General features: G+C 42.1%; 2 protein-coding genes across 3 annotated transcripts; one reads left to right on the top strand and one right to left on the bottom strand.

The window, feature by feature from the left end:
* Positions 1-65: 65 nt before the first annotated feature.
* On the bottom strand, positions 66-17,351 carry LOC129824441 (cullin-3). 2 transcript variants are annotated; one of them, XM_055884112.1, is made up of 17 exons: positions 17,067-17,351; positions 15,800-15,920; positions 12,748-12,945; positions 12,342-12,455; positions 11,279-11,439; positions 10,573-10,687; positions 8,413-8,641; positions 5,599-5,744; positions 5,117-5,293; positions 4,367-4,537; positions 3,011-3,118; positions 2,603-2,727; positions 2,348-2,444; positions 2,087-2,221; positions 1,713-1,899; positions 1,318-1,463; positions 66-629 (listed from the first exon to the last, which is right to left on the bottom strand). In XM_055884112.1, the coding sequence occupies exons 3-17, from the start codon at positions 12,943-12,945 to the stop codon at positions 498-500; spliced, it is 2,241 nt and encodes a 746-aa protein (XP_055740087.1). In that variant the 5' UTR covers positions 15,800-15,920; positions 17,067-17,351; the 3' UTR covers positions 66-497. The 2 variants fall into 2 exon arrangements, with proteins under 2 accessions (XP_055740087.1, XP_055740086.1); XM_055884111.1 differs by lacking the exon at positions 15,800-15,920.
* On the top strand, positions 15,584-27,545 carry LOC129824444 (microfibril-associated glycoprotein 4-like). The gene is made up of 4 exons (XM_055884118.1): positions 15,584-15,751; positions 24,650-24,832; positions 24,926-25,023; positions 27,091-27,545. Exons 2-4 carry the CDS (start codon positions 24,680-24,682, stop codon positions 27,092-27,094), a joined length of 255 nt encoding a protein of 84 aa, XP_055740093.1. The 5' UTR covers positions 15,584-15,751; positions 24,650-24,679; the 3' UTR covers positions 27,095-27,545.

Genomic DNA, 27,545 nt, shown 5'->3' with positions numbered 1-27,545 from the left:
CGATTTTGTAGCTAGCCTGAAGGATCAGGATAAAATTACCATGTTTCAAAGTGGGTAATAAAGCCTCAATATTCAATATTTTTTATTGATTTTTGTAGCAATCCACATTTGCCGTTTTTGTTTTTAATATTTCATTTTCTCATTTTTATACAGTATTGAAAACAAAAATAATGTGGTGCGTTCACATCTTTCCCAAGGGATTCTTTAAGGTTGATCTCTACAAGGGTAAAACAGTGAAAAGCCTGAAGCTGGAATCCGTACATGTTGAAGTTCTCACAGGGAGTAAGAAGAGTAGTGGGCCTGATTTTTAAAATCTACAAGGCTTCATGGATTTTGTTTGTACTTTTTTTTTGCCATTTACTTTTTTTAAATTTTTAGTAAAGGGAGGAGTCAGCTTCCCAGCATTTCTTTTAAAAGGAACTTCCCAGTCCATGCGAACAACAGTCCAAAAAAACACCCCTCTATCTCTCCTTATCCACAATGCTCCTCTCCTCCACTTATGCAACGTAGGTGTAGACTTTGCGGTCCTCGGGCGTCCGTGCCAAGTATTCTCTCTCTATAAGTCCTTCAATGCGCTTCTTAATGACCACGGGGCTGGGGAGGAACCGGGCCCGCAGCTGCTGGGTTACCTGGGGAGAGAGGAAGTACAATAGCACTTTTAGACACTACACTATCATTTCTCTGGTTCAAAAGATAGAACAGGACATTTCAGCACAATCAAACTTCTGAGGAATTAAAAATCATAACATGATTAAGTTGGTACTTGTGTTCAAAAGAATCGCCTCAGAGTACTTACTGAAATACTCCAGGATGCAAATTCCACATTCATAAAAATGAGCTCAGAAACTAAATCTAATATTTCAACCAAATTGCCTCAAATCCAGATTTTTTAAAATATATATATATTTTTTATAAAGTGTCTCTTCCACACCTGGCTCAGAGTCGAGAAGTAAAGCCAAAGGCAGAGTTCTGTGCAGACCCTACGGGGCGGGTTTCCCAGATCAGATTAGGCTTAATCCGGGACGAAACATTTAATGTATATTCTCCATTGAGCTAGTTTTTTAGCCCAGGAAGTTAAGACCACACCCACCTTTGCTACCAAAATCTTAAGACCTTTGTTCTTAGTTTAACATTTGTGTTGCTGTTCATGTCTATTAGTGTTCTGTATTTTGTCATGTTCTATGTTTTGTGAGGACACCAGGAAGAATAGCTGCTGCTTATTCAGCTAATGTGGATCAAAATAAACCCACCTCCGATACCAGGACCTAAAGGCCACGCCCACCACCACTACTACAAACACGTCAAGGCCACACCCACCTCTGCTACCAGGACGTTGTGCTGCATCTTCTTCCTGGACTTCATGATGCGGACGATGGCTGCTTCAATTTCGTGCTTCCTGTCGTCGTCTACCTTCTGCCGCGTCTCTTTTCTCTCAGGGTCAGACTCCCCCTGCTTAGCAGCGACTGGAGGGAGGGAGGGAATGAAATGTTCAGTACAGGTCATCAGGGCAAAGTCAAAGGTCAACATGCCCAGAGGTTAAATGAGGAATAGCTAAGAAGTTGACCCTAACTGCAGCCACAAAAGCCTTTCGCTCCCCAAACCAGAGTGGGAGACCAATGTGATACGGCCGTGTAGTTTTCAGTTTAATCAATTCAATCTCATTAGAATAACAGACAGAATATAGATCAACATCTAAGGCCCAGACTACACACCTGTCTGTATTTTGACTCTGTGCAGCTTGGAGGTAAACTGATCGTTGACTGTAAACACGTGGCCGTTCTCGATCTCCTTGGACTTGGGCTCCTTGGTGAGGACGCGCTGGGTGGGCTTCCCGCAGGCCAGCGACTGCAGCGCTCGCACCAGCTCCCTCTCCGGGATGTCCGTCTCCTGCTGGATCTCCTACAGTGGGGACGGGAGGGAGCAGAAAAGAGAAAGGGGAAGGATGAGAAATAAAAGGGAAGCAGAGTAAAACAATATACGGGAGAAGACGATGAACGGGAGAAGAAATAGAAGACTGCATTTATCTGATGTCTAACACGTCCATGTGATTGAGACTGACAAGCCTATACAAGTGTCTGGCTCTTACCTCGAAGGTGGACTCCTCTCTGTTGTTGAAGAGCATGAGGATGGTCATCTGGAAAGTAGAGACCTGCAGTATGTGTTTCCTGGTGTTCGAGCCTGTCACCTGTGCTCCTCCCACTCCTACCTCCGAACCATCCTCCTGAAGCGGTAGGCAGGTAGAAAAAGGGAGAGACGAAGAGGAAGTGAGACAGGGTAATAAAAGTTGAGAATTGCCATTTAGGAAAGCTAGCCCCTCCATCCATTTGTGGCAGGCAGGGCCCTTTACCTTCTTGATGAGACCGTGAAAGGTGGCATTGAGGTCTGCTGAGCCCATGTGGTGCTGGAGTGTCAACTGTCTGCCGCTGTGTTTGGCCAAGTAGAACCTGCAGGGGGAGGTAAATAACTGGTTAAACTATACTTTTTCATCAACCAGGGAATTGGTTTATCTAGTAGTTGCATTAAAGAGGTGCCTGTAATGCAATTTATTGTATTGTTGTAATTGAAGGTGGAAAAACAACAACAAAAAGAGAATGAATCCTACCTTCTAAAGACCTCAAAGGCATGTCTGGGGGAGGGGGGGATGGTGCACTTGGGCGTGGCCGACTGCGTGGGCCAATAGCCAGTGGTGAGTACTCTTACGGTGAGGTCGACCCCCCCTAGAGACACCTGGAGGAAACAGCAGACACGGTCACAAAATGAAAACGAAAACCAAGACACAAAAGGGGTCCAGGGTTGCATTTATTAAACACAAACAGGAGAAGATGTTATATCAATGTCAGTCTCGCTGATGACGTAAAGAGGAATTGCATGCATCACATCTTAAACCTGTGAACTGTTAAGGTGTGTTTTTGAGTGATGCCTGTGTACTACCAGGTGTGAGTGTTTAGAAAGGTGTACGTTCAGGTGTGTGTTGTGAGCGGAGAGGTACAGTAGCGCAACACCGTCTTACCCCCGTGGACTGTAGGTGTTGTCGGAACTCGTCCATGGTGGTGTTGGAGATGCTCATGTCTCTGAACATCCCTTCCAGTTTAGAGGTGAACTGACAGCCACACTCAGTCTACACAGAGAAGAGACAACACAGCGTAGTAAGTCATACTGGTTCAGGGATGGGATCAGCACAATACGGACAATCGGGTCAAACAGCTACAAGTCCATTTTTAACGCTAAGATAGAAGATTTAAGAACATCTTAAATTCCTGATTAATAATAAAAAGTATCAATGTAACTTTTTATTATTAATTAAGGGGGGGGGGGGCTGAACACCGATTCAACGTTTTTTCTGCTGCTCATTAAGAAGAATTAGATTAGGGTCTTGGGGGTGTGGTTCGATGTGGGTGTGTTAGGTTTGCATAGCGTACCCTGGCAGTTACTGGTGTTTGTCCCTCTTGAGACACCGTAGCAACAACATAGCCACGATCACTTCCTCAAAATAGTCAGAATTGATCTAAGATAAATCAAGAAATCTGTCATAAATTGACATTTTTGCAGATGTCTTAGTCAAGCAATTTTACATCTAGCTAAGGTGTTTGGTGCAGAAATTCAAGTAAAAGAAATGTGCATGGGGGGAAAAAACTAGTCAGTGTACTGAGTATCATCAGTCTCAACTTCATCTTTAGTAAAGGGCTTACATGTGTTACATTATATATATATATATATATATACTGTATGTTACAGGAGAAGGTCAATTTGGGAAATATATACGTTCCCCGTAGCACATTTGAAACAGGAAAGGAGCCAGCTGTTTGTCAGTGCCCAAAATCACTAGCTAGCTAAGTTCCATCTCTGGGTTTGTCAATGAAGCTAGCTAGTAGGACCTAGCAGGCACATAGAGCAGGCAGGCCACAGACGAATCAGCTCATCAAGTCACTGGCGATGTGTGCGCTTTGGCGTTGTGTAGTACTTCATAACTTTCTCACTATCCATTACCAGAGTGTGCACCTGTCTGGCAGTGGTCCAGAGCGAATCATGTTCCAAAACAAGTCGAGGCGGGACAAAAGACGCTCACGGTTGGGTTTCGAATGTTGGAATATGACCCTGACCCTCAGGTATACAAATCTAACAAACTCAGTTTTGGAATATGCTGACTTCATGACCAAAATGATCCTACTTACCCTTCTTAGTCAATTTTGGCACCGGAATAAATGTTTGACTAATATTGATGCCACATACACCAGTTTCAACCAGAGAAGTTGTTTTTTTTGCATTCAGTTGCTCTTGAAAATCTAATTCATGAATACAAAATTCATTGGATAAAAAAAAAAAGTCAATTGTAATTGACAGCAGACTTGACTCGCCCTCTCCTCACCTTCAGCTTAGAGATCATGTTCTTCTCAGAGTCGTCGGAGACACTCTTGTTGGTGAGCAGCCTCCGGGCCAGGTGCTGTTTGTAGTACCTCTCAAACACATCCTTCTCCTGCATGAACCGGAAAAGCACCATGGCCTTGTCCAGGATCGACTCCACCTCCTGCTCTGTCAGCTGGAGATCATGCCAAAAGACAGAGAGGGTTGGGATATGTGTTAGAATAGTTTGAAAAAGTACAAAAAAAAGTACAAAAGCATGTGTTTATGTTATTGATACAAAAAGGATAAGTGTGTTAAGGCAGCAACAGATGCACTTCATGATACTCAAATAGTGCACTGTGTGGTTCTGGCCAGAGCCAGTGCACTGTGTGGTTCTGGCCAGAGCCAGTGCACTGTGTGGTTCTGGCCAGAGCCAGTGCACTGTGTGGTTCTGGCCAGAGCCAGTGCACTGTGTGGTTCTGGCCAGAGCCAGTGCACTGTGTGGTTCTGGCCAGAGCCAGTGCACTGTGTGGTTCTGGCCAGAGCCAGTGCACTGTGTGGTTCTGGCCAGAGCCAGTGCACTGTGTGGTTCTGGCCAGAGCCAGTGCACTGTGTGGTTCTGGCCAGAGCCAGTGCACTGTGTGGTTCTGGCCAGAGCCAGTGCACTGTGTGGTTCTGGCCAGAGCACCTGGTGGAGAATAGGGTACCACATGAGATTATCCCATTGAAGTGTAGTGACGTCAAATTTAGAAGATTGAACATGACAGTGACGTACCCCTTTGACTCCCTTCTTGAGCTTGTCGTCGATGAAGAGGGAGAGGTACTCGGGGGAACGGGAGTTTAGGTTGAGGAAGTACTCAAAGTCTCCGGCGATGGTCTGCTTGAAGAGCCGGTCGTTGTTGAACGACTCCAGGAGGAAGCGGTCGAACCGCGTCTTCAGGTCCAACAGGCCCTATAGGAAGGGGAATCAAATCCAACTTTATTTAAAAGAAAACACAGCACACTTAACATTAACATAAACACAGATACTATTAGAGTCAAAGTGGTCAACTCTTGGGGATGCCGTAAAAGAGTCGTCTGGAAAATTAGCTTCAATGCTTATGGGGGTAGTTACTCATATTACTGGAAACACTTTAGATGTTAGACTTTTAGTCCTGACTTTTTCCCTGTTCAGGAAATACTCAGTACCCTGATTTGTTATGGGTATGTTTTGAATTTGACAATCTTTGATTTTTTTTGAGATTAGGCCCAGCGTACCTGGATGTAGTCGACAGGGTTCTTGCCCTCTCCCTCCTCTGACACCAGAGCCTTGCCCTGCTCCCTCAGGTAGGAGCTCATACACTCACACATGGTCTTCAGGCCGTTAGGCACACGGCTAAACAGCTTGTACATGCAGCCCAGGTCTGGAGAAGTAGAGAGCGCGAGGGAAAGGAAGAAAGAAGAGATGGGTTATGAAGGAACTTCATAAATATACAGATCTACACTCAAAATTGCAATGATACATTACATTGTTTAAGCACTGTTAGATATGCACCGTCTGTCTAACTCGGTGTCTGGCTTTGCCACGGTTACAGCGTTCATTTGTCAGGTGAGCATGCAGAGCTCAAGAGATGCATTTGAAGCAAATTAAACTGAACCTGTAAATGCCCGAGTGAGTGAGAAATTATTGATCTCCAACTGACTTATTAAGAGTGTTTGAGAGAGTCAACGTATGCCAGATCATGTTCAACATTAAACACTATCTTTTTAAATATGCTGGAAACCAGACAGGCTGACAGAGTGTTCTAAGACTGGCAACAGCAACAAACCCACTTCACTGAATGAGTAGGTGTCCAAACTTAACTGGTACTGTATATTAAAAAAATATTTGCTGAAACATTGAATTTGGCATTAGTGCTATTAGCCCATAGAAATGCATTGAATAACAGATTTACTACAAGGAACAATCAAACTAAAACATCAAAAGACAGTTTGTTCTGACGTGTCGGTCCTATATCTGAGACAAGAAATATCAGGAAGCGTTCCAAACCGGCATGTACGCGTTCCAAACCGGCATGTACGCGTTCGTGAGACTCACCTTTCCACAGAAGGGTCATTATTTTGTAGGCCAAACTGTCCGGACGCTTTGGACGTTTTCATAAGACAGAATTTTCGTAATCTCTCATGGTCTGACAAACACCGCTCTAGCCCTGCTAGTAATTAGTTTAATTCGATTTCCAGGGCAGTGAAAATGTTATAAGGTCATAGACCCGTGTTACATTTAGCCCCACTCTCCCCTATGCACTCAGAGAATTGCAGAGTCGTAACGTGATTAAATCATGCCGGTTTAAAATAGTGCAGATTCCCCTCTTTATCAAATGCCACTAAAACTGCCGTTTCCCACAATGTCAGAACCCATGTTTATCCCCCTATGGCGCTCTCAACTTGAATGCGCCTCGAGGAATATTTCTCATAGAACAAACAAGCCGACCAGGTAAATAGATGAACTACTCTACTATGGGGGTTCCAGCTTAGGAGCAATTTAGACTGATCCAATGAACCATTGCATTTCTGTTCAAAAAGTTGTATCACGTCTGCCCAAATGTGCCTAATTGGCTTATTGACATATTTTTTAAATTCATAACAGTGCACCCTCCTCAAACAATAGCATGGTATTCTTTCACTGTAATAGCTACTGTAAATTGGCCAGCGCAGTTAGCTTAAATTCGTGTTAATCTTTCTGCCCATATCAGACATGCCTATGTCCTGAGAAATTCTCTTGCTACTAACAACCTCACGCTAATCACATTAGCGCAACCGTCCCGTGTGGGGGGGGGGGGTCACCGATCTCGTAGATGTTAAATAGATAAACTATTCATTACTTGTCTTGTTTGCAGAGAAAGTAAATGTTGACTTTTCTAGCATCTTCAAAGTGCGACTGCAGAAATATTTTCTCATGTTCCACATTTTTGGGGGCGAGGCGGCAACGATTTTGCAGCTAAATTACTGCAGTGGAAACACTGCCTCACAGTCTCGCTTTCAAAACACACAACTCTCAACTCCCAACTTTAAAAACACTAGGCACCAAGGCACACCAGAAAGATATTTTAAAATATAGTTTAGGCCTATATGAATCCTAACTTTGAAGCACATCTCATCAGTAGCAGACCCGTTTCCATTCTTACTGTGCCAATTAAATTTCCCAGACCTACTGTCAAGCCAACAGTTTTTTAGATAGCTATATAACATGACTGAGCATTGTTGTTGGTTATCAAACCAATAATTAGCGACCCGGGATTAGTTTTAAACGGCCCGAGACGTGTTTTGTGAAATTAAATAAAAATCAGAGCTGCAAGCATGCCTGCCACGAAGCTGTGCTCCATGTTCCTCTCGGTCACTCAGAGGCTGCGTGACAGCAAATGTGCAATTGCAAAGCCTACGCAGACTGCCTGTGCTCTTGTTTATACCAGGCGATGACTGCGTACTGCTCCAATATAGAACATTTACAAATATAACAAACATCAGGGTCTGCATCCCCGCTCGCCATTACGGCTGAATTATATATTTTTTTAAAAACTGATGGAGGAATGGATGTGCAGGAAGAGCGGACAGAGAAGCAGGTGAGTGACGGTTGGAAGGGGATGCAACAGGTGGATTACAGCTGCTACAAGTGAGATGCACATAAAAGTGAAGTGGACATAAATTGGACTGGCGCATACAAGAGACCAGTTGCTAAAATGTTGGTATCATGACGTTTTGGTACCGTGATACCGGTATACCATGCAACAGCATTGGATAACATGCCTGACTCAATCTTATTAAGATCCCCCTCAGCCCAGGGTCCATATTCACAGTCTCAGAGTAGGAATGCTGATATAGGATACCTTTTCCCTTTCAGATCATAATGAATAAGATAATATGGACAGGAGAAACTGATCCTAGATCAGAAGTCCTCCATTGAGATGCTTTTTGAAAAATGGGCCCAGGTCTCCAGAAATAATTCAACACACACGTAGTTCTCATTAGTCAGGATTATAACGCAATTCAGTCTTAATCTGATGCCTGTAAAACAAGGATATTTTCCTTGTTTACCTTCGGTCTTGCCGTTCTTGAGCATGTGGACCAGGCCAGAGTTCTCCATCTCCACGATGGTCTTCATGTGTTTGGAGATGAGCTCCCGCTCCACCACCTTGACAATGGGCTCTTCTGTGGATTTATCCAGGCAGTGCAGCACCCGCTCTATCTCCTCGTTGATCCTGGCCTCCACCTTCTTGATGTACACACTGGCACTGTTCTCCGCTAGGAACTTCTGGCTCTCCATCTAAAAGAGGGCATAGATTAGCAGAGCATGTTTGAGGATCATGATGTTGGGGTTATTCAGACACTCTTGGAGGACAGAAAAGAAGATGATAGAAGGTATGTGATCAGGGCTGGAAAATCAGTTCCTATATAAAATGTCAGATAAATGTCAGAAATGCAGGAAATCACATCCTCACAGCCACTATCAAAATGACTAAGCCCGCACAGAATGTAGTAAGTGTAAAAAGGATGCATCATTAGGCCATCAAGATTTGCATGACCACAAACAAAGATATGTCACACCTACATGTTGGAAAATAGCTATTTTGGGTTAGGATAGTGCGAAGTGTCACTGACTTAACTTGTTATGGATAGGGGGCAGCATTTTCACGTTTGGATGAAAAGCGGGCCCAGAGTAAACTGCCTGCTACTCCAGTTGCTAATATATGCATACTATCAGTGGATTTGGATAGAAAACACTCTGAAGTTTCTAAAACTGTTTTAATGTTGTCTGTGAGTATAACAGAACTCATATGGCAGGCAAAAACCTGAGAAAAATCCAACCAGGAAGTGGGAAATCTAAGGTTGGTCGTTTTTCAACTCATTCCCTATTGAAGATAGTGCGATATGGGTCATGTTGCACTTCCTGAGGCTTCCACTGGATGTCAACAGTCTATAGAACCTTGTTTGATGCTTCTACTGTGAAGTGGGGCCAAATGAGAGGGGAATGAGTCAGAGGTCTGGCAGAATGCTTTGAGCTCGTGACCCTCTTTCATGTGAGCGCAAGCTCTGTTCCATTGATTGCTTTGTTGTTGCTTTTCTGAAGACAAAGGAATTCTCCAGTTGGAAAATTATTGAAGATTTATGTTAAAAACATCCTAAAGATTGATTCTATACTTCGTTTGACATGTTTCTACAGACTGTAATATGACTTTTTGCCTGAACTTTTGCCTGAACCTGCCCGCGCGGCGTGAGTTTAGATTGTGTACTGAACACGCGAACCAAAAGGAGTAATTTGGACATAAATGATGGACTTTATGGAACAAATCAAACATTTCTTGTGGAACTGGGATTCCTGGGAGTGCATTCTGACGAAGATCATCAAAGTGAATATTTATAATGCTATTTCTGACTTATGTTGACTCCAACATGGCGGATATCTTCTTGGGTTGTGTTGGTCTCTGAGCACCGTACTCAGATTATTGCATGGTTTGCTTTTTCCATAAAGTTTTTTTGAAATCTGACACAGCGGTTGCATTAAGGAGAGGTATATTCTTTAAATCTGTGAATAACACTTGTATCTTTTATCAATGTTTATAATTAGTATTTCTGTGATTTGATGTGGCTCTGTGCAAATTCACGGGATGTTTTGGAGGCAAAGCCAAATATAAACTGAGGTTTTTGGATATAAATATGAACTTGATCGAACAAAACATACATGTATTGTGTAACATGTTGTCCCGGGAGTGTCATCTGATGAAGAATATCAAAGGTTAGTGATTCATTTTATCAATATTTCTGCTTTTTGTGACTCCTCTCTTTGGTTGGAAAATTGCTGTATGCTTTCTGTGACTAGTTGCTGACCTAACATAATGATATGTTCTGCTTTCGCCGAAAAGCTTTTTTGAAATCGGACACTGTGGTTGGATTAACGAGAATTATCTTTAAAATGGTGTCTAATACTTGTATGTTTGAGAAAATTGAATTATGAGATTTCTGTTGATTGAATTTGGCACCCTGCAATTTCATTGGCTGTTGGCGAGGGGTTCCGCTAGCGGAACGGGGTTCCCCAGTCCTAGACAGGTTAATGAATCTTAATGTTTTGTAATAGCTTGGTTAAGTTTTTGTTTTGTTTTAGCATCCATAACAACATCAAACAATCTCAGCAGATTTGTCCAATCACAAAGACAAAATAACAACTCAACATTTTTTTTAAAGTGTTGCCCAACCTACCTGGAAGAATTCTGCAGACATTTCTAAGAATGGGGCCTCAAAGTCTTCCTCGTACACAGTCCTGCCCTCCAGGCCGAGAATCATCAGCATCTGACAAGCGTTCCTGATCGCTCCCCTGAACACACGCACATAACGCTGGACTCAACTACATGAGTAAAAACCATCTGTATAGCACTTTGTGACATAAATACATTTAATTTGATAAGGTTTGAGTTTTATGATTCCTTACACAACCACAGATTCTTCAAAAGAGATCACATTGAGTAAAAACCATATGCCAGAGCGGTCATGGTGTGGGTTTTCATGCATTAGCCTCGGCTGCGTATCTCCCAAGTTGAGAGCATATAAACAAGGTCAGTGCTCTATGAATAGGTTATGCTACTGCCCTTATGATAGGCTTACATACAAAAACAGTCAAAGAAAAATATGGAGCCGTTTTAGAGCTTAAACCTTACACCACACAGCCAGCTATTGTCACCCAGCACATGACCTTCATACACCAGCCTCGCCAAATAGCTACTACCTGATAAACAGTGGCAGGATGTCTATTCACATTGAGTAGGATCAGCCCCTGCCCCCCCCCACCCCTGACATACTCATCATGATCTCTAAGGAAAAACTGATCCTAGATCAGCACTCATACTCGGACAATTTGTGAATAGAGGGCCAGGTCTTTTTGTTAGACAGACCCTGGAAGAGTCCGTACCTATCCACCACCTCGCCCTTCCTCTCGCGTGCGATCATGTCCAGCAGGGTCTGGCGGAGGTGGTCTCGGATGCAGCCGTAGCGCACCACCTGGTCTCGGAAGATGATCAGGCCCAGGTTGTACACATTCTCCACGTTGTTCTGCTGCACGTACACCCGGTCCTGGAGTGGAGTAGAACACGGAGATAAGTTAGAATGGAACACATTTGACTATTTCATTGTCCTCCAAGGAGAAAGTTATTTGCAGTTAGCCAGAGCTTACTTTACACAAATTAAAAGTTCAGGCAGGGGTAAGGGAGAAGAGATGAAGGAATCAGAAGAATGTCCTGTTTTCTGCTTTGAAAAGCCATATATGATACTGGATAGGCAGGTCAGCTTGGTCACACTAACCAATGCAAATCTATACTCTGCCCGTAATACATGAGAAATAGAAGAAATATGCCTGAAACCTCAGTTCTGAGTGAGAGGAAGAGAAACAAAAGAATCCCCTTAGAGAACTCTGCAGTCGCAAATGCAGCTGTGTCATTGGTTGTATCGAGTCATGGCCTCCAAGGCGCATGCGCTCTCACAGTAAACACACACACACCCTCGCACAACCACTCACACGGCCTTACTGCGACAGTAAATCAAGCAGATAAAACAATAGTAGCTCTTTGTTCTGCCCAGGGCAAACAGCTACTAGAAGGCTGAGCCTGCCCAGTGCCTGGCCACCGACCCGTCATGAGATGTAGAGGTGAGAGGAGTCTGCCAGGATCATGCCATCATAAGAGGAATGTATTATTTACACTTCAAGGAAATACTCTAGACAGCTTTCTAGAGAAGCAATAGTACTAATTAGGCCTATCTGAGGTTTTTAACATCTTCAGAATCATTCAGGACTAGAATTCAAGGAATTCTGCAGATTCATTCAAATCATGCATATTTTCCAGCAAATCCCCGCTATAAAGACTGTGGTTTTGCCTCTTGGCAGGGTTGCTAGGGCACTCCAATTCAGTCTCACAACAAAATGGTTGATCTTTCATGGTTAAATAACCATATGATAAGACAGAAAGCAGGCCACCTACCATGTACATGAGGATGTCTCGGATCATGACCATTGCCGTCTGGTGATCATTCCAAGCTTGATTTAATGTCTGCAGGAAGTTATTGTTTAATGAGTTGAGGACATCTTCTCGTACCTGTGGAAAGACATAAGTATTGATAACGACAAAAGCTATATCTTTGCTGAGACTATGTTGAAGTTGCCTGTAGACACCGATCTAAAGTCTTTAATTTACTTCCACCAGATGCCTTTCATGAAAATCTTCAATTGTGTTCTCTTTCTCGTACGTTTTCGCACTTGAAAACCATTCAAAATAATGAGAAAACTTGATAAGCTACAAGGCGGAGGTCACTTTCATAGCGTATTATGGGAAATGCTTTTCGCTAAGATAAATACAGTGGTGCGTTGTGGGAAGCGTAGTCCTTTACTTTGTTGACGAGGTGCTCGGTGACGACCTCACGCAGGCCCGTGTAGAGCTTCTCGCCGTGTTTGTGCAGCACCATGGTGTAGGCGTTCCTGTAGAGCTCCTCGAAGCTCAGCCCGCTGTTGTTCTTCCTCTGGATCTCCTGGATGGCGTTCTTCAGAAGGTCCCAGATGTTGTTGACATACTTCTCATCCATTGTCATCTAGGGGAGAGATGGCAGTAGGACACAATGGCGAAGAGAAAATTATAACAGAAAAGTTCAACCCTTTTCACGTGTCGGTTCATTCTTACAAAGTGTTGTTTCCTCGTGCTGCAAATCTGCACAGATGAGATATTAGTCAATTGTTTCATAGGTGTTGAAGGCTGTGAATAACAAATCACCCACAAGATGGACCTGCACTGGAAATGATCAAGAGCAGAATGTACACAGCAGGAAGTTAAATATCTGCATTAGCCGACATGAAAATGATAATAAGCGATGACATTATTAATGCAGAAATGGTCCATCACTACAACAAAGCAGTGGAGTTGTTATGCTAGCCTGCCCATATAAACACATTAATTCAGGAGAGAATGTGTTCGGGAAAAGTGTCATGTCATTTAATAGTTAGCTAGGTGCAGAAGAACTCCAGCCACAACCATACACCTAGAGGCTAGCGCTGGAGGTTGTAACTTTGACTTCATTGTTTGTCTACCAAGAGACGGCTTTTCAACTCACACTTTGACACACGAGGAGTAATGAGGGGGGGGGGGGGGGGGGGGGGGAGAGAGAGATCAAAGTTTAAAAAGAGAGAGAGCCATTCCATCAAGTCAGAAAGTAACTATATAATCCATCCCATTATTTTTGGGCAAACAACTGAACAGGATGCTCCAACAAGTGCCAGGGGGAAAAACTGCCTAAATAGTAACAGTTTTTCACAGCAGCTTCTCCCTACTTCTAAACTAGGCCTAATCCTCATGCTCAGTTATTATTCTCAGTGGGGCTGTGGCAGGTTAGTCTGGCTAAAACCTAACTCTTCAAGTCCTCTGGACTTCAGAGTCTGTAATGGCTCTTTGATGTTGTGGTCGAGTGTGGTCACAGCTCTCCCCGCGCTTTAAGTCATTTGGCTCGCGTCAGCAAGGCTAGCTGCAGATATGTAGGCAGGCAAAAACTGCATATCCCATACCCTGGCTACATGTCCAGGTACACACAGACAGTGTGTGATCACTAAGGTTGTAAAATTCCGGGAACTTTCAATAAATTCCCTGGTTTTCTATAAATCCTAGTTGCATTGTTCCGGATTTCCTGTTTATCCCAGGAATCCTCCAACCAGGATTTCCAGAAAACCAGGGAATTTGTTGAAAGTTCCCGGAATTTTGCAACCCTGGGGGTAACAGATGCCGCTGTTATTCCTGCAGCATTCAAGTTGTCAGAGTGTAACACTGTGTGTGTGTGTGAGAAGGAGCGAAATAAGAGACAGAGAGCAGAATTCAGGGACTGAGATGGAGTACACTTCTGGCTAAGCCCAGGGCCCTGACTGCAATGTCATTCCTTCACATATGCTGCCAAATTCTGGCATCCAACAATGTGAGGCTCCTCTCAACAACATAAAGACTACTACAGCATATTGCTCTCCATGTTTACCTAGTTCTGCAACACAGCAGGCCTATTTTTAAATATCTATAAATAGTCACATCTCCAAAAAACACCTAATAAACTTTGACAAATGGGCAAAGGGAAAATACTATTTGATCACCAAATAATAGTACTCAGTACGAGAGAACCAAACTCCACTCCGTAAGCAACGTTGTGTAATGCGTGTCTTGATCAACAAAAGCTGTTGACGAAAATAACCAAACCACCTGGTAATGTTAGCTAACATTAGTAGTTAGCTGTGCTCCTCGATTAGCTAACGTTAACTGTTTTAAAGTAGGCCAAGATAATGAACTGGTTCTGACAGACAACAGATTAGTGGCTAGCTAGCAAGTCAAGTTATATACTTCACATTTCGTGTAGCTGACTAAACTCAACGATTTCCGATGGAGTTGAGTGGTGATTAGTGTGTACGGACAGCAGCGTCAATGTCAAGTTTTTACACTGGATTTTATGTGACGTCGGGGCTCCAGTCCGCCCACAATAGTCATCGCTCAACTCCATCATAAATCGTGGAATTGAGTCAGCTACCTTTTCTGGTACCTTTAGTATTTTCCGGCTGGGTAGTTAGCTAGCTGCACAGCTAGGGAACAGCCAAGATCTGCGCATGGGTGTCCTAGAAGTCTACAATTATTTTAAAGGGGTATTTGTAAAATCCTATTAGACATCTATAATCCATAACTCCTTGTCCATCCAGACTGTATAATGTGCAGAAATCTGTAAAGAAACTGTCTGAGCCAAACTTTTCTCCAAACCTATAACTTCTGATCTTACACATAGCCTACCACTATCTACCCCAGCCAAGTATATAAATAGATAGATATATAGATGCCAGTTTGGAGAGAAGTTTGGCTCAGAAGCTTTCTTTAGTTATCAACACATTATACAATTTGGATGGGCGGACAAGCAGTGAGGGATTATAGATATGCCTTCAGTAACAGTATTTTCGGGAAGCAAGTACCCCTCTAAAGCATTTTGCTAGTTATTTTCCAGGCTCTAATTGAAGTCGTCTAGGACACCCATGCGCGAATGCTAAACCCTATATAGACCCAGTCGGTATTAGATAGAACGTTGCGGCCCCTCCCACCTGTGGGGAAAACAACCTGTGGTTAGCCCATTGGCTCACAGCAAAATACTTTGCCTCTTTCAAACATAATACATTTTTTTGTCTGCTTGTTTTAGTCAATTACAAAACTACATTTAAGCAAAGTACATGTCTAAGATTACTTTTCAGCATTGCCGGCTCCCGAGTGTTCTCACTAGTTAGAAAAACGCAATATTGTGGCGCTGCCCCTTTATTGACGCTGTTAGCAGCCACGAGTGAGCGCTAGCTAGCCAAGCACCACAACACAAACGGACTATACAACTACTACTGGTGAGTGGAGTTACAAACAGACTATACTAAACAAGTTAAATGTCTTACCTGTGATTAAAATGTTTCCCCACACACACAGCTACGTGTAGCCTACTTCTACACCGATTTACGACATTTCCCATTTCGAATAGCTTGAAGCCACAGGACTCTTCTCGCAGGCTCCATGTCCCTACGTGGGAGCATTGCGAACCATAGGTCTTGATTTTTGACCTGGTTATATGTACATTGAACAACACAGCAGCTTTTCTGCATGTTTTGTTATTTTGTATTTAAAAAAAAATACAACCCAGTTGGCTCTTTTACACTGGGGGTCAATGGGAAAGAATTTTTGCTTTCCCCAATTTGTGGGCGTGGTCGAGGGAATTCCTTATTGTGTGAGAGGAAGAGGAGAAGACGTTTACTCCGCCCAAAACAAGACCACAGTGAGGAATATCTGTATGGAGGTCAATGCGAGTGTCAAATTTGTATTGTAATGGTTAGGTTGTTACGAATGCACTGATATGTGGACGCACGTGGGATTTAAGCAAATTTGGGGAAAAAATTATTTATATTGGTGGGTCCACCTGAGTATCTTGTCAATATAATAGATAATCTTTGGCTATGTTCGATTTATAAAATCGGTGTATTAAGATGAGGCCCGAGTTTCACACTTGGACAGCACGTTAATTTTAACTCGGAGTTCCGAGTTTCCAACTTTACATGAATGCACCATATCTATCCTCGCAAACTGGCTAACTAGCTTTAACAACTAACGTTAGCTATCTAACGTTGGTCAGGCTGAATGATAATCAAAACAACTTTCGCTAGCTACATTTTAAGTGACATTTCTCGAGTAAGCTAGTTACTAAGACTGGCGAACTTGGTAGGCTAGCTAGCTATGTAGCCAAGTTAAGGTTGACCTGGCAACTTGTTTGCTAGGTACAGTTAGATAGTTGCCATACTGTAGGTTAGTTAGCCAGCTAGCCATGTAGGTAGCCAGTTAGCTACGTTAATCTGAGAACTAGTTAAGTTAGCTAGCTGGCTGGCTGACAGGTTTTCAGCAACACTGCAAGTTAACTAACGTAAACTAGTAGCTAGGTAGTGGATATTTTCCAGTTTGTACAAATAGCTAACAACCCGATCGACTCAATGGTTCAGGCTAGCTAGCAAGCCAACGAGCGATTATTAATCAACGAAATAGTACGTTTAGCTAGTTGTTAGCTGACAGTGAAACGTATTTGCTCAGTTAGTCTGGCCTATCTTTAGCATCAAACAGCTAGCAAGTGACATCCCCGGTACTCGCGTCTCAGCGTACCCTGCTAGTAACGTTACTTACAGGAAAGGCTCTTATCCTCATCTTGGTGTCTTTCTTGACGCCGCCTTTGAGGTTGGACATGATTAGTTAGTACGTCCGTCGTCTCTAAGTTAACATGAAATACTATTTTAGGCTGCAACAGGGAGGCCTTCAAATGCAAAGTGGTAAAGATCTCCCTCGACCTTCCCCTTGGGTTTGGGTCCGTCTCTCTGCGCTGTTGTTGTCACACTTCCCTCAAATTTTGCCTAGCTTCTCTTGCAGTGATGGCGGACAACAATCTTCTACTGCGCAGTGTTAACGGCGCACCGAAATCACGCGAGATTAACTGTCGAAAAAATAGTCACAAAAGATTCAGAACGTTCATCCTCCTCATTCAACAAGTTGGAACTATGTCCAATTATAAATTGGAACTAAATCTAATTATAAACTGGGTGGGTTGAGCCCTGAATGCTGATTGGCTGACCGACATGGTATATCAGACCATATACCATGGGTATGACACATGTTTTAGTTTTACTGCTCTAATTATGTTGGTAACCAGTTTATAATAGCAATAAGGCACCTCGCGGGTTTGTGATATATGGCCAATAGTGTGGAGGAAAAACGTGTTGTAAAAATACTTTAAAGTAGTTTTTTGGGGTATCTGTTCTTTACTATTTTTATTTTTGACAACTTTTACTTCTACTCCACTACATTCCTGAAGAAAATAATGTACTTTTTACATTTTCCCTGACACCCAAAAGTACTCGTTGCATTTCAAATGCTTAGCAGGACAGGAAAATGATCCAAGTTACACACACACACCAAGAGAACATCCCTGGTCATTCCTTCTGCCTCTTATCTGGCAGACTCACTAAACACAAATGCTTTGTTTGTAAATGATGTCTGAGTGTTGAAGTGTGCCCCTGGCTATCTGTAAAAAGAAAATGAAATAAAGAAAATCATGCCATCTGATTTGCTTAATATAAGGAATGTGAAATGATTAATACTTTTACTTTTGATACTTGAGTATATCTTAGCAATTACATTTACTTTTGATACTTAAGCTTATTTAAAACCAAACACTTTTAGACTTTTACTCAAGTTGCATTTTACTAGGTGACTTTCACTTTTCCTTGAGTAATTTTCTATTAAGGTATCTTTACTCTTACTCAAGTATGACAATTAGGTACTTTTCCACCACTGGCCAATATACCACGGCTAAGGGCTGTGTCCAGGCACTCTGCGTTGCATCATACATAAGAACAGCCCTTATTCGTGGTATATTGGCCATATACCACACCCCCTTGGGCCTTATTGCTTAATTATAATAGGTTCTCACTGTAAAATATCAGATTTAACTAGTATTGACAATTTATGTTTAAATACAGTCTATGAAATTCATATCCGATTGTATTTCAGCAAATAGTCGAAATTGGAGGTGTCATTGATTGGTTTAATATTACAAAAATGTGCACATTTAAAAATCTATCATTCTTCGCACTCACTTGCTACTTAACTACAATACCTTATTGAGTAGTCAGTGCTCATGCACTGTCTACTATGATGAGATGGCCAATAGGCTACAGTCTCAATCACATAACCGATCGCCTACTATTTTGTTGCGTTTAAGTAGGCTACCAGTGTGCATGTGTATGTGGCATGTACCATGCATATGCCTACATACAACAAGACACTGTGCTTAGGTAAACTGAGGGGTATTGTGATGTTACTAGGCCTAATAGTATGACAGTGTAGGATCTGCAGTTTTTGTCCATGTTTCCCATGGGACCCTAAATCAGGATTGGGGAGTAACTGATTACATGTTATCAGTTACATGTAATCCAACTACAAAAAAACAAACTATAATCAGTTACATTACCAGCAAAAATATTTTGCAGGTTTGCAGGGGAAAAATACATCAGAGACCACTATGATGACACACCAAGTGCGTTTGATGGATCCTTTTTGTTTTCTTCATAATGCCTTTTAAAGGGGAAAGTAATCCAAAAGTAACTGAAAATAATCAGATTATGTTACTGAGTTTGGGTAATCCAAAAGTTGTGTTGCTGATGACAATTTTGGACAGGTAAGTAGTAACTGTAACATATTACATTTAGAAAGTGATCTACTCAACCCTGCTCTAACTATTACAATTTTATTTTTCAATACTTGAACTTGACCAAATGGCAACAGAACATCAACAACAGTATTTAGAATTTTGTTCCAGCAATACAGTACATTAAAACTAAAAGCAGAATAATCTAGCTTGGTGGACACCCTAGGAACCAGGTGCCTATACTTCAACAGCAAAGTTAGATAAGACGGAAGTTCATGAAGTAGGGCCTTATAAACAAAAAGGGAGTAATATAGATATCTATGTCTCTTTAGCGTAGTCTAGACAACGTTTTGACACAGGATGCAGTAATGAGTATCACAACTGTCACCTGTAACAAAACAAAGGGGCACTATGGTAGATGGCATCCAAAGGTTTAAGAGCAGAAGCAGCTGCACTTTGATAAATAATATCGCCATAATCAAGAACAGATGAAAAGGTTGACTGAATAATCTGCTTCCTGCTGCTAAAAGAAAGGCACAATCGGTTTCTGTAGAAAAATTCAACTTTCAATCTTAGCTTCTTAACCAGCTTATCTATATGTTTTTTAAACATCAAATCTTTATCAATCCAAATGTTGTTGTCATGTGGTGTTGCTACCATGCTGCATTTATGTGCTGCTGCCATGCTATGTTGTTGTCTTAGGTCTCTCTTTATGTAGTGTTGTGGTGTCTCTCTTGTCGTGATGTGTGTTTTGTCCTATATATATTTTATCCCAGCCCCCTCCCCACTGTTGCCCTTTTGCCTTTTGGTAGGCCGTTATTGTAAATAAGAATTTGTTCTTAACTGACTTGCCTAGTTAAATAAAGGTTACATAAAATAAATAAATACAAATGTATATGCAGGAAAATGTTTGATTGGAGAACCATCTAATGAGTGAACATGTAGTTCATCAGAAACATTCTTCAGAGAGTTTGAAAACACCATGTACATCATTTGGTTTTGCCTGTATTAAGCACAATATTTAAATCAGCAAGGGATTCCTGCAAAGCTATAAAATCTGACTGTAGTTTTAATGCAGCCAGATCAACAGTCGGGGAAATAGCATACATAATAGTATCATCCGCATATAGATTAAATTTACAATTTAACAGATTGGCCAATGGTGTTTATATAAATAGTGAAGAGAATAGGTCCCAAAACCGGCCCCTGTGGTACACGTTTATGTACTTCAAGACATTCTGATCTCACCTGAAAAAAGTGTTGCTTTTACAGTACCAGTCAATTGTTTTAGAACACCTACTCATTCAAGGGTTTTTCTTAATTTTCACTATTTTCTACACTGTAGAATAATAGTGAAGACATCAAAACTATGAAATAACACATATGGAATCATGTAGTAACCACAAAAGTGTTAAACAAATAAAAATATATTGTATATTTTCGATTCTTCAAAGTAGCCACCCTTTGCCTTGACAGCTTTGCACACTCTTGGCATTCTCTCAACCAGCTTCATGAGGTAGTCACCTGGAATGCATTTCAGTCAACAGATGTGCCTTCTTAAGCTGAGACCTTGACACTGAGATATCTTTTGTTCTCAAAACAAGGCCTGGGCGTACTGCCAAATTGCAGCTACTGATAGTGAGGATTCGTTCAGTCAGCGACTCACATGAACATAGAAATTGGTTTATAGAACAGCACATGAATAGAACACAGAAATTAGTTTTAAGAAAAGCAAATGTATGACATTTCCATCACAAGATTTTACACCCTATTATTTTCTTACAGTTTAAATGTGGTGACCATATTATTTGACCAACTCAGGCTACATCTGTTTTTAAGAATTTTAGCTTTTAAATTTGTTATACCTGCTAGCCTACCTGTTATACCTGCCCCCCCCCTCAACAAGCCATGCAACGCAGTTAGCCTTTTGGCTGGTGACCGTTTTCATTGCCCTGGGCTCCAAACCCCCTCATACCATGGCGGTGTCCATGAGAGACAGAGAGAAGGGTGAATGGTAGGCCTATCTGAAATGTACAAGCTGCATTTACTGAACACCTTGAGCCTTTAATAAACGTTAAAAAAATATATATTTTCATATCTGCCTCAGACTGTTTCCCAATAAATGGGCCTTTCTCATGGTTACTGTAGGCCTAGATATTATACGTCTAGATACACTAGGCCTAATATAAAATGAGATGATGAAATAAAAATAGAGATGGGGGAAATTTTAAATAATAATTTGTATTTGTTGGCTATGCAAAAGATAGTGTGAAAATAACTATTGGTATTTGTTCAATAAATGCAAATAGCCAATGTTGGCTACATGCATGATAATAAGCCTCCTCTGGAATACAGTGAGCCCTCACAAGAGGGTAACGTTGCGCTCTTATCAATCCTAGGCTATGCGGATGAGGGACAGGGGATGAACAAGACAACAAAAGAAATGTCACATTTCACATTATGCTGTCCACCGTGCCTCCATCAGAGTGTTATTCCAACGCTCTATCTGCACCCTGGTCACATTGAAATGCCCTGGCCCTGGGTGATGATGGACCAAGGACTGGAAGATGGAATATCTTCTCACAGTCATGACGCTGCTCTCCGAATAAGACAATAGACAGTTAGTCAAACACAAACTGTCCCATGCAGGGGCAGACTGGCCAACAGATGGGCTGGTCCACCCCCCCCCCCCCCCCCATGTCTAACTTGTTTTTGTTGTTGTTGCACTAAATTATCACGGGGCCTCAAGGAAAACAATGGGTCAGTGTGTTAGAAATGCCAATTTCAGGTTGATGCCATGCCCCTGATGCCATGTTCTCTCCACACCAGGCTACAAACTAAAGAAATAGCAAGAATAGGAAAATGTGAAGCATTGAGTCACTTTCGTATTCAGCCACTAATGTAGGGGTGGGTAGCATTCTTTCGTGACTTGTTTCCAACATCTCAGTCTCATGTTTTCAAACTCCAATTTTCTGATTTTCCACAGCCTTTCTCTGATCACATTCGTGAGCCTCTGTTCGCTGTCCATGTTGCTGAAACGACAAATGTATGTCTGCGTGGAAAGTAGTGCCATTGGGATAGAATATCTAATCGCTAGCCACTTGCCTAACCTGACCTGGTAAATAGATACTATGATTTCCTCAACGTTTTCCCCCTACATACATACAGTTAAAATCAGAAGTTTACATCCACCTTAGCCAAATACATTTAAACTCAGTTTTTCACAATTCCTGACATTTAACCCTAGTAAAAATTCCCGGTCTTACGTCAGTTAGGATCACCACTTTATTTTAAGAATGTGAAATGTCAGAATAATAGTAGAAAGAATAATTTATTTCAGCTTTTATTTTTTTCATCACATTCCCAGTTGGTCAGAAGTTTACATCCACTCAATTAGTATTCAGTAGCATTGCCTTTAAATTTTTTTAACTTGGGTCAAACGTTTCGGGTAGCCTTCCACAAGCTTCCCACAATAACATGGTTGAATGTTGGCCCATTCCTCCTGACAGAACTGGTGAAACTGAATCAGTTTTGTAGGCCTCCTTGCTCACACACGCTTTTTCAGTTCTGCCCATACATTTTCTTTAGGATTGAGGTCAAGGCTTTGTGATGGCCATTCCAATACCTTGACTTTGTTGTCCTTAAGCCATTTTGCCACAACTTTGGAAGTATGCTTGGGGTCATTGTCCATTTGGAAGACCCATTTGCGACCAAGTTTTAACGTCCTGACTGATGTCTTGAGATGTTGCTTCAATATATCCAAATAATTTTCAATCCTCATGATGCCATCTATTTTGTGAAGTGCACCAGTCCCTCCTGCAGCAAAGCACCCCCACAACATGATGCTGCCATCCCCGTGCTTCACGGTTGGGATGGTGTTCTTCGGCTTACAAGCCTCCCCCTTTTTCCTCCAAACATAACGATAGTCATTATGGCCAAACAGTTCTATTTTTATTTCATCAGACCAGAGGACATTTCTCTAAAAAGTACGATCTTTGTCCCCATGTGCAGTTGCAAACTGTAGTCTGGCTTTTTTATGGCGGTTTTGGAGCAGTGGCTTCTTCCTTGCTGAGTGGCCTTTCAGGTTATGTTGATATAGGACTCGTTTTACTGTGGATATAGATACTTTTGTGCCTGTTTCCTCCAGCATCTTCACAAGGTCCTTTGCTGTTTTTCTGGGATTGATTTGCACTTTTAGCACCAAAGTACATTCATCTCTAGGAGAGAGGCACTGAGTTTGAAGTTAGGCCTTGAAATACATCCACAGGTACACCTCCAATTGACTCAAATTATGTCAATTAGCCTATCAGAAGCTTCTAAAGCCATCACATCATTTTCTGGAATTTCCCAAGCTGTTTAAAGGCACAGTCAACTTAGTGTATGTTAACTTCTGACCCACTGGAATTGTGATACAGTGAATTATAAGTGAAATAATTTGTTTGTAAACAATTGTTGGAAAAATGACTTGCGTCATGCACAAAGTAGATGTCCTAACCGACTGCCAAAACTATAGTTTGTTAACAAGAAATTTGTGGAGTGGTTGAAAAACGAGTTTTAACGACTCCAACCTAAGTGTATGTAAACTTCCGACTTCAACTGTACGTACACTATTTCAGTCACATGCTCCCCCCCCCCCCCCCATCTCGGTTATCGATGTAATAGCCGAGCACCTGGTTTGTGATCCATGTGGAGCATCGTTTTCTTCCTTTCTTTATAAACAAAACAAAAAATGACCCTCCCAATGGCACCACTGCAGTCAGAATCACATGATGTAGGCCTTCTAGGAGCATGTCATTTTCTTCCCTGAGACCCGATGCCTCCCACCTTCTCTGCTCGAGTTAAAAATGTATCAGTTCTCTCGCTCTCTTGTTTATTGTCATCTATCATTCATCTGCATCTGCATGCTCTCCATCTGGTCCAATCACTGAAACTAGGCCTATTTTTCAGAATGAGCTCGACCTACTTAGGTGATTCATATAGAAAGCGTGTAGACATTTTTAGACTTTTCTAGACATGTCTAATGTAGGCCTAGAAAGTGTCTGTTATCACCTTTTAAAAGCTCTAAAATTAGATCTAGGTCAAACTCCCTCACCCTTGTCTCCCCATTTAGTCTCAAAATGGATGCTTTCGAAGTCAGAAACACCTTTTCCAGTTCCCACGCTGTTATCCTTGGGCTCTCTTTGCTGTCCTGCAGTCACTTAAAGCCCTGCTACACAATAGCTCCAAAAACTCAGGGAAGATGAGCATCAGTGTGTGTGTGTGTGTGTGTGTGTGTGTGTGTGTGTGTGTGTGTGTGTGTGTGTGTGTGTGTGTGTGTGTGTGTGTGTGTGTGTGTGTGTGTGTGTGTGTGTGTGTGTGTGTGTGTGTGTTAGAAAACGAGAGGGAGAGAGACGAACAGGAAATCAGTTTGACAGTACATTTTAGACATGATGCTCTATGTATGCAATGTTGCTTGTTGGTACAAGTCAGTTGTTTTGCCAAATAACAAGTCAACAAGGTACCGAATTGTCGTATACCAAGAGTAGTTTTTTGCCACCCACTTTGAACCTGTGTATGTGTATGACAGGGCTTTACGCTTTTGGTGCTGCTCTTCTCTATGACTGTGGTCTCTCAGAACCAGCCGCAGGACTGCTCAGAGGTATATGACAATAGCTTCACCCACAGTGGAGTGTTTACCATCTACCCTGCTGGCCCCACGTCTGTTGTCTATGCCTACTGTGACATGGACACTGATGGAGTGAAATGGACTGTGAGTATGAGAGACAGATAGAGAGAGAAAACAGAGAGCGAGAACAGAGGGGACGGGGTAAAGTGAAGACTGTGATTTGTGTTTCTTTCCCAGTTCTTCCAGAGACAAATCGATGGGTCTGTGAACTTCTACAGAGACTTGGACCACTACAAGAATGGCTTTGAGCATGCTGCAGGAGACCACTGGCTGGGGTAAGGGCTTTTTATTGATGTGGACTGGGTTGTATTGCACCAGATATGTGTAAGTTATGTTCACCACTGACTGTAAAGTTCTTACTTAATCCATTACTTGTTAGTTTATAACTAGTAGTTTACTAAATTGGGTTGCCGGTTTGGAGACCCTCCATCACCTGTCCAGGGGTAGGAAGACAGAGCTGAGGGTGGACATGGAGGACTTTGAGCAATTGGGGGAGAAGGGCCTTGGTCAGGGAGGTGACCAAGAACCCGATGGTCACTCTGACAGAACTCCAGAGTTCCTCTGTGGAGATGGTAGAACCTTCTAGAAGGACAACCATCTCTGCAGCACTCCACCAATCAGGCCTTTATGGTAGAGTGGCCAGACGGAAGGTCCTCCGTAAAAGGCACATGACAGCCTGCTTGGAGTTTGCCAAAAGGCACTGGTCTGATGAAACCAAGATTGAACTCTTTGGCCTGAATACCAAGCGCCACGTCTGGAGGAAACCAGGCACCGCTCATCACCTGGCAAATACCACCCCTACCATGAAGCATGGTGGTGGAAGCATCATGCTGTGGGATGTTTTTCAGCGGCAGAGACTGGGAGACTAGCCAGTATCGAGGGAAAGATGAACGGAGCAATGTACAGAGAGATCCTTGATGAAAACCTGCTCCAGAGGGCTCAGGCCCTAAGACTGGGGTGAAGGTTCACCTTCCAACAGGACAATGACCCTAAGCACACAGCCAAGACAACCTAGGAGTGGCTTCGGGACAAGTCTCTGAATGTCCTTGAGTGGCCCAGCCAGTGCCCAGACTTGAACCAGATTGAACATCTCTGGAGAGACCTGAAAATAGCTGTGCAGTGACACTCCTCATCCAACCTGGCAGAGCTTGAGAAGATTTGCAGAGAAGAATCTGAGAAACTCCCCAAATACAGGTATGGCAAGCTTGTAGCGTCATACCCAAGAAGACTCGAGGCTGTGATTGCTGCCAAAGATGCTTCAACAAAGTACTGAGTAAAGGCTCTGAATACTCATGTAAATGTGATATTTCCATTTTTTTTTATTTGCAAACATTTCTAAAAACCTGTTTTTGCTTTGTCATTATGTAGTATTGTGTACCGATTGATGAGGGAAAAATGTCCTCCATTTTAAAATAAGGCTGTAACATAACAAAATGTGAAAAAAATGAAGGGGTCTGAATACTTTCCAAATGCACTGTATGTGAATCGTAATAATGTAGATAACCAGATACTTTAACAGGTAAAAATGACCTAAAACAAATATTGCAAGATGTCAATTCTTCGTGGCCAGCTGGCTAGCTAACAGTACTAGTAGCCAGCCAGTTAGCGCTATTGGCTTATCATGTGCTTGTGATCTATGGTATGTAGGCAGGTTAACATTCCAAAATTAACACAGCATGTATTTATTAATGTATCAAGATAAAGTATTGTAGTCAGGCAACGTATGAGATGTGAATAGGTAACATGTCATTCCAAAGTCGCAGTGTATTTTTTCTCGCTTCAGCTCATAACGGCCGCAGTGATTTCAATACATTTTGCGTCATTTCGTACGTTGTTGCGTCCTATTTCTTTGCATCGTTTCCGTTGAAGCTTGAATTGAAGCAAGATTCAACATATGCGTAAACGGAGTACGCATTCGAGAAGTGCTCTCCGTGCTCTGTTTCGCATACTCTGATTTGGACTCATACTCTGACCCTCCCATGCTCCAATTTGTGTGCTCGGAGCACAGTAGTATTTATTTTGAGAAACACCCTCAGAGCAAGACAGATACACGCTCCACGTCTTCAACTTTAAGATGGCGGGGCAGGTGGCATAGAAATCAGAGCTGCTCACTTTATTGGTAGATTGATGAATGGCTCATTTGTAATATATTATGGTATTTTTCACCGCAGTAGAAAACAAAATGGTTGATTGTTTCTGCTTATTCTATTGCGGGTGTTATGTTGAATGCCACATCTGGATTCAAAATGATTCACAGTTCAATTAAATTCACAATCAAACTCAATTCAACTCAACCCGATTTATCAACTCAATTAAATTAAATCCTGAACCTCTTTCACCAGGTGATGCCCACTCCCACTACAACATCCAGAGGTTTTCCACCTGCGACCGGGACAAGGACAGCAGCCATGTGAACTGTGCTGATAGTTACCTGGGAGGCGTCTAGTAGGCCAAGCGCTACAGCGCTAACCCCAACTGTGTGTATAGCCAGAATAGTCTGCAAAATTGCAAATTGATCACAACTATGCCCCAAAAAAGATTGTATTTGAAAATAACAATAATTGTATACCTTGATTACATTAAGACACAATCACATAATTATGTCTCTTTTTTTATTTGTGCGAATACTTGGGAACAGATTTCTGAAATTAAACCATTTTTTTGCTGAATTCCTTTTTACTAAAAACTTTGGGGGGCTCAAGAAAATCACTCATGGCTGGTTTTGGTCACCTGTTGCCGACCGCTGCTATACTACAATGTATGTAGGCCTATAATGTTTTTTGTTTTGTTTGTCTGT

This window comes from Salvelinus fontinalis, chromosome 26, assembly GCF_029448725.1.
Source record: "Salvelinus fontinalis isolate EN_2023a chromosome 26, ASM2944872v1, whole genome shotgun sequence".
In the NCBI taxonomy this organism is placed as follows: Eukaryota; Metazoa; Chordata; class Actinopteri; order Salmoniformes; family Salmonidae; genus Salvelinus; species Salvelinus fontinalis.
The sequence above is the reverse complement of the archived record's forward strand: the minus strand, read 5'-3'. Positions and strand labels throughout refer to the sequence as shown.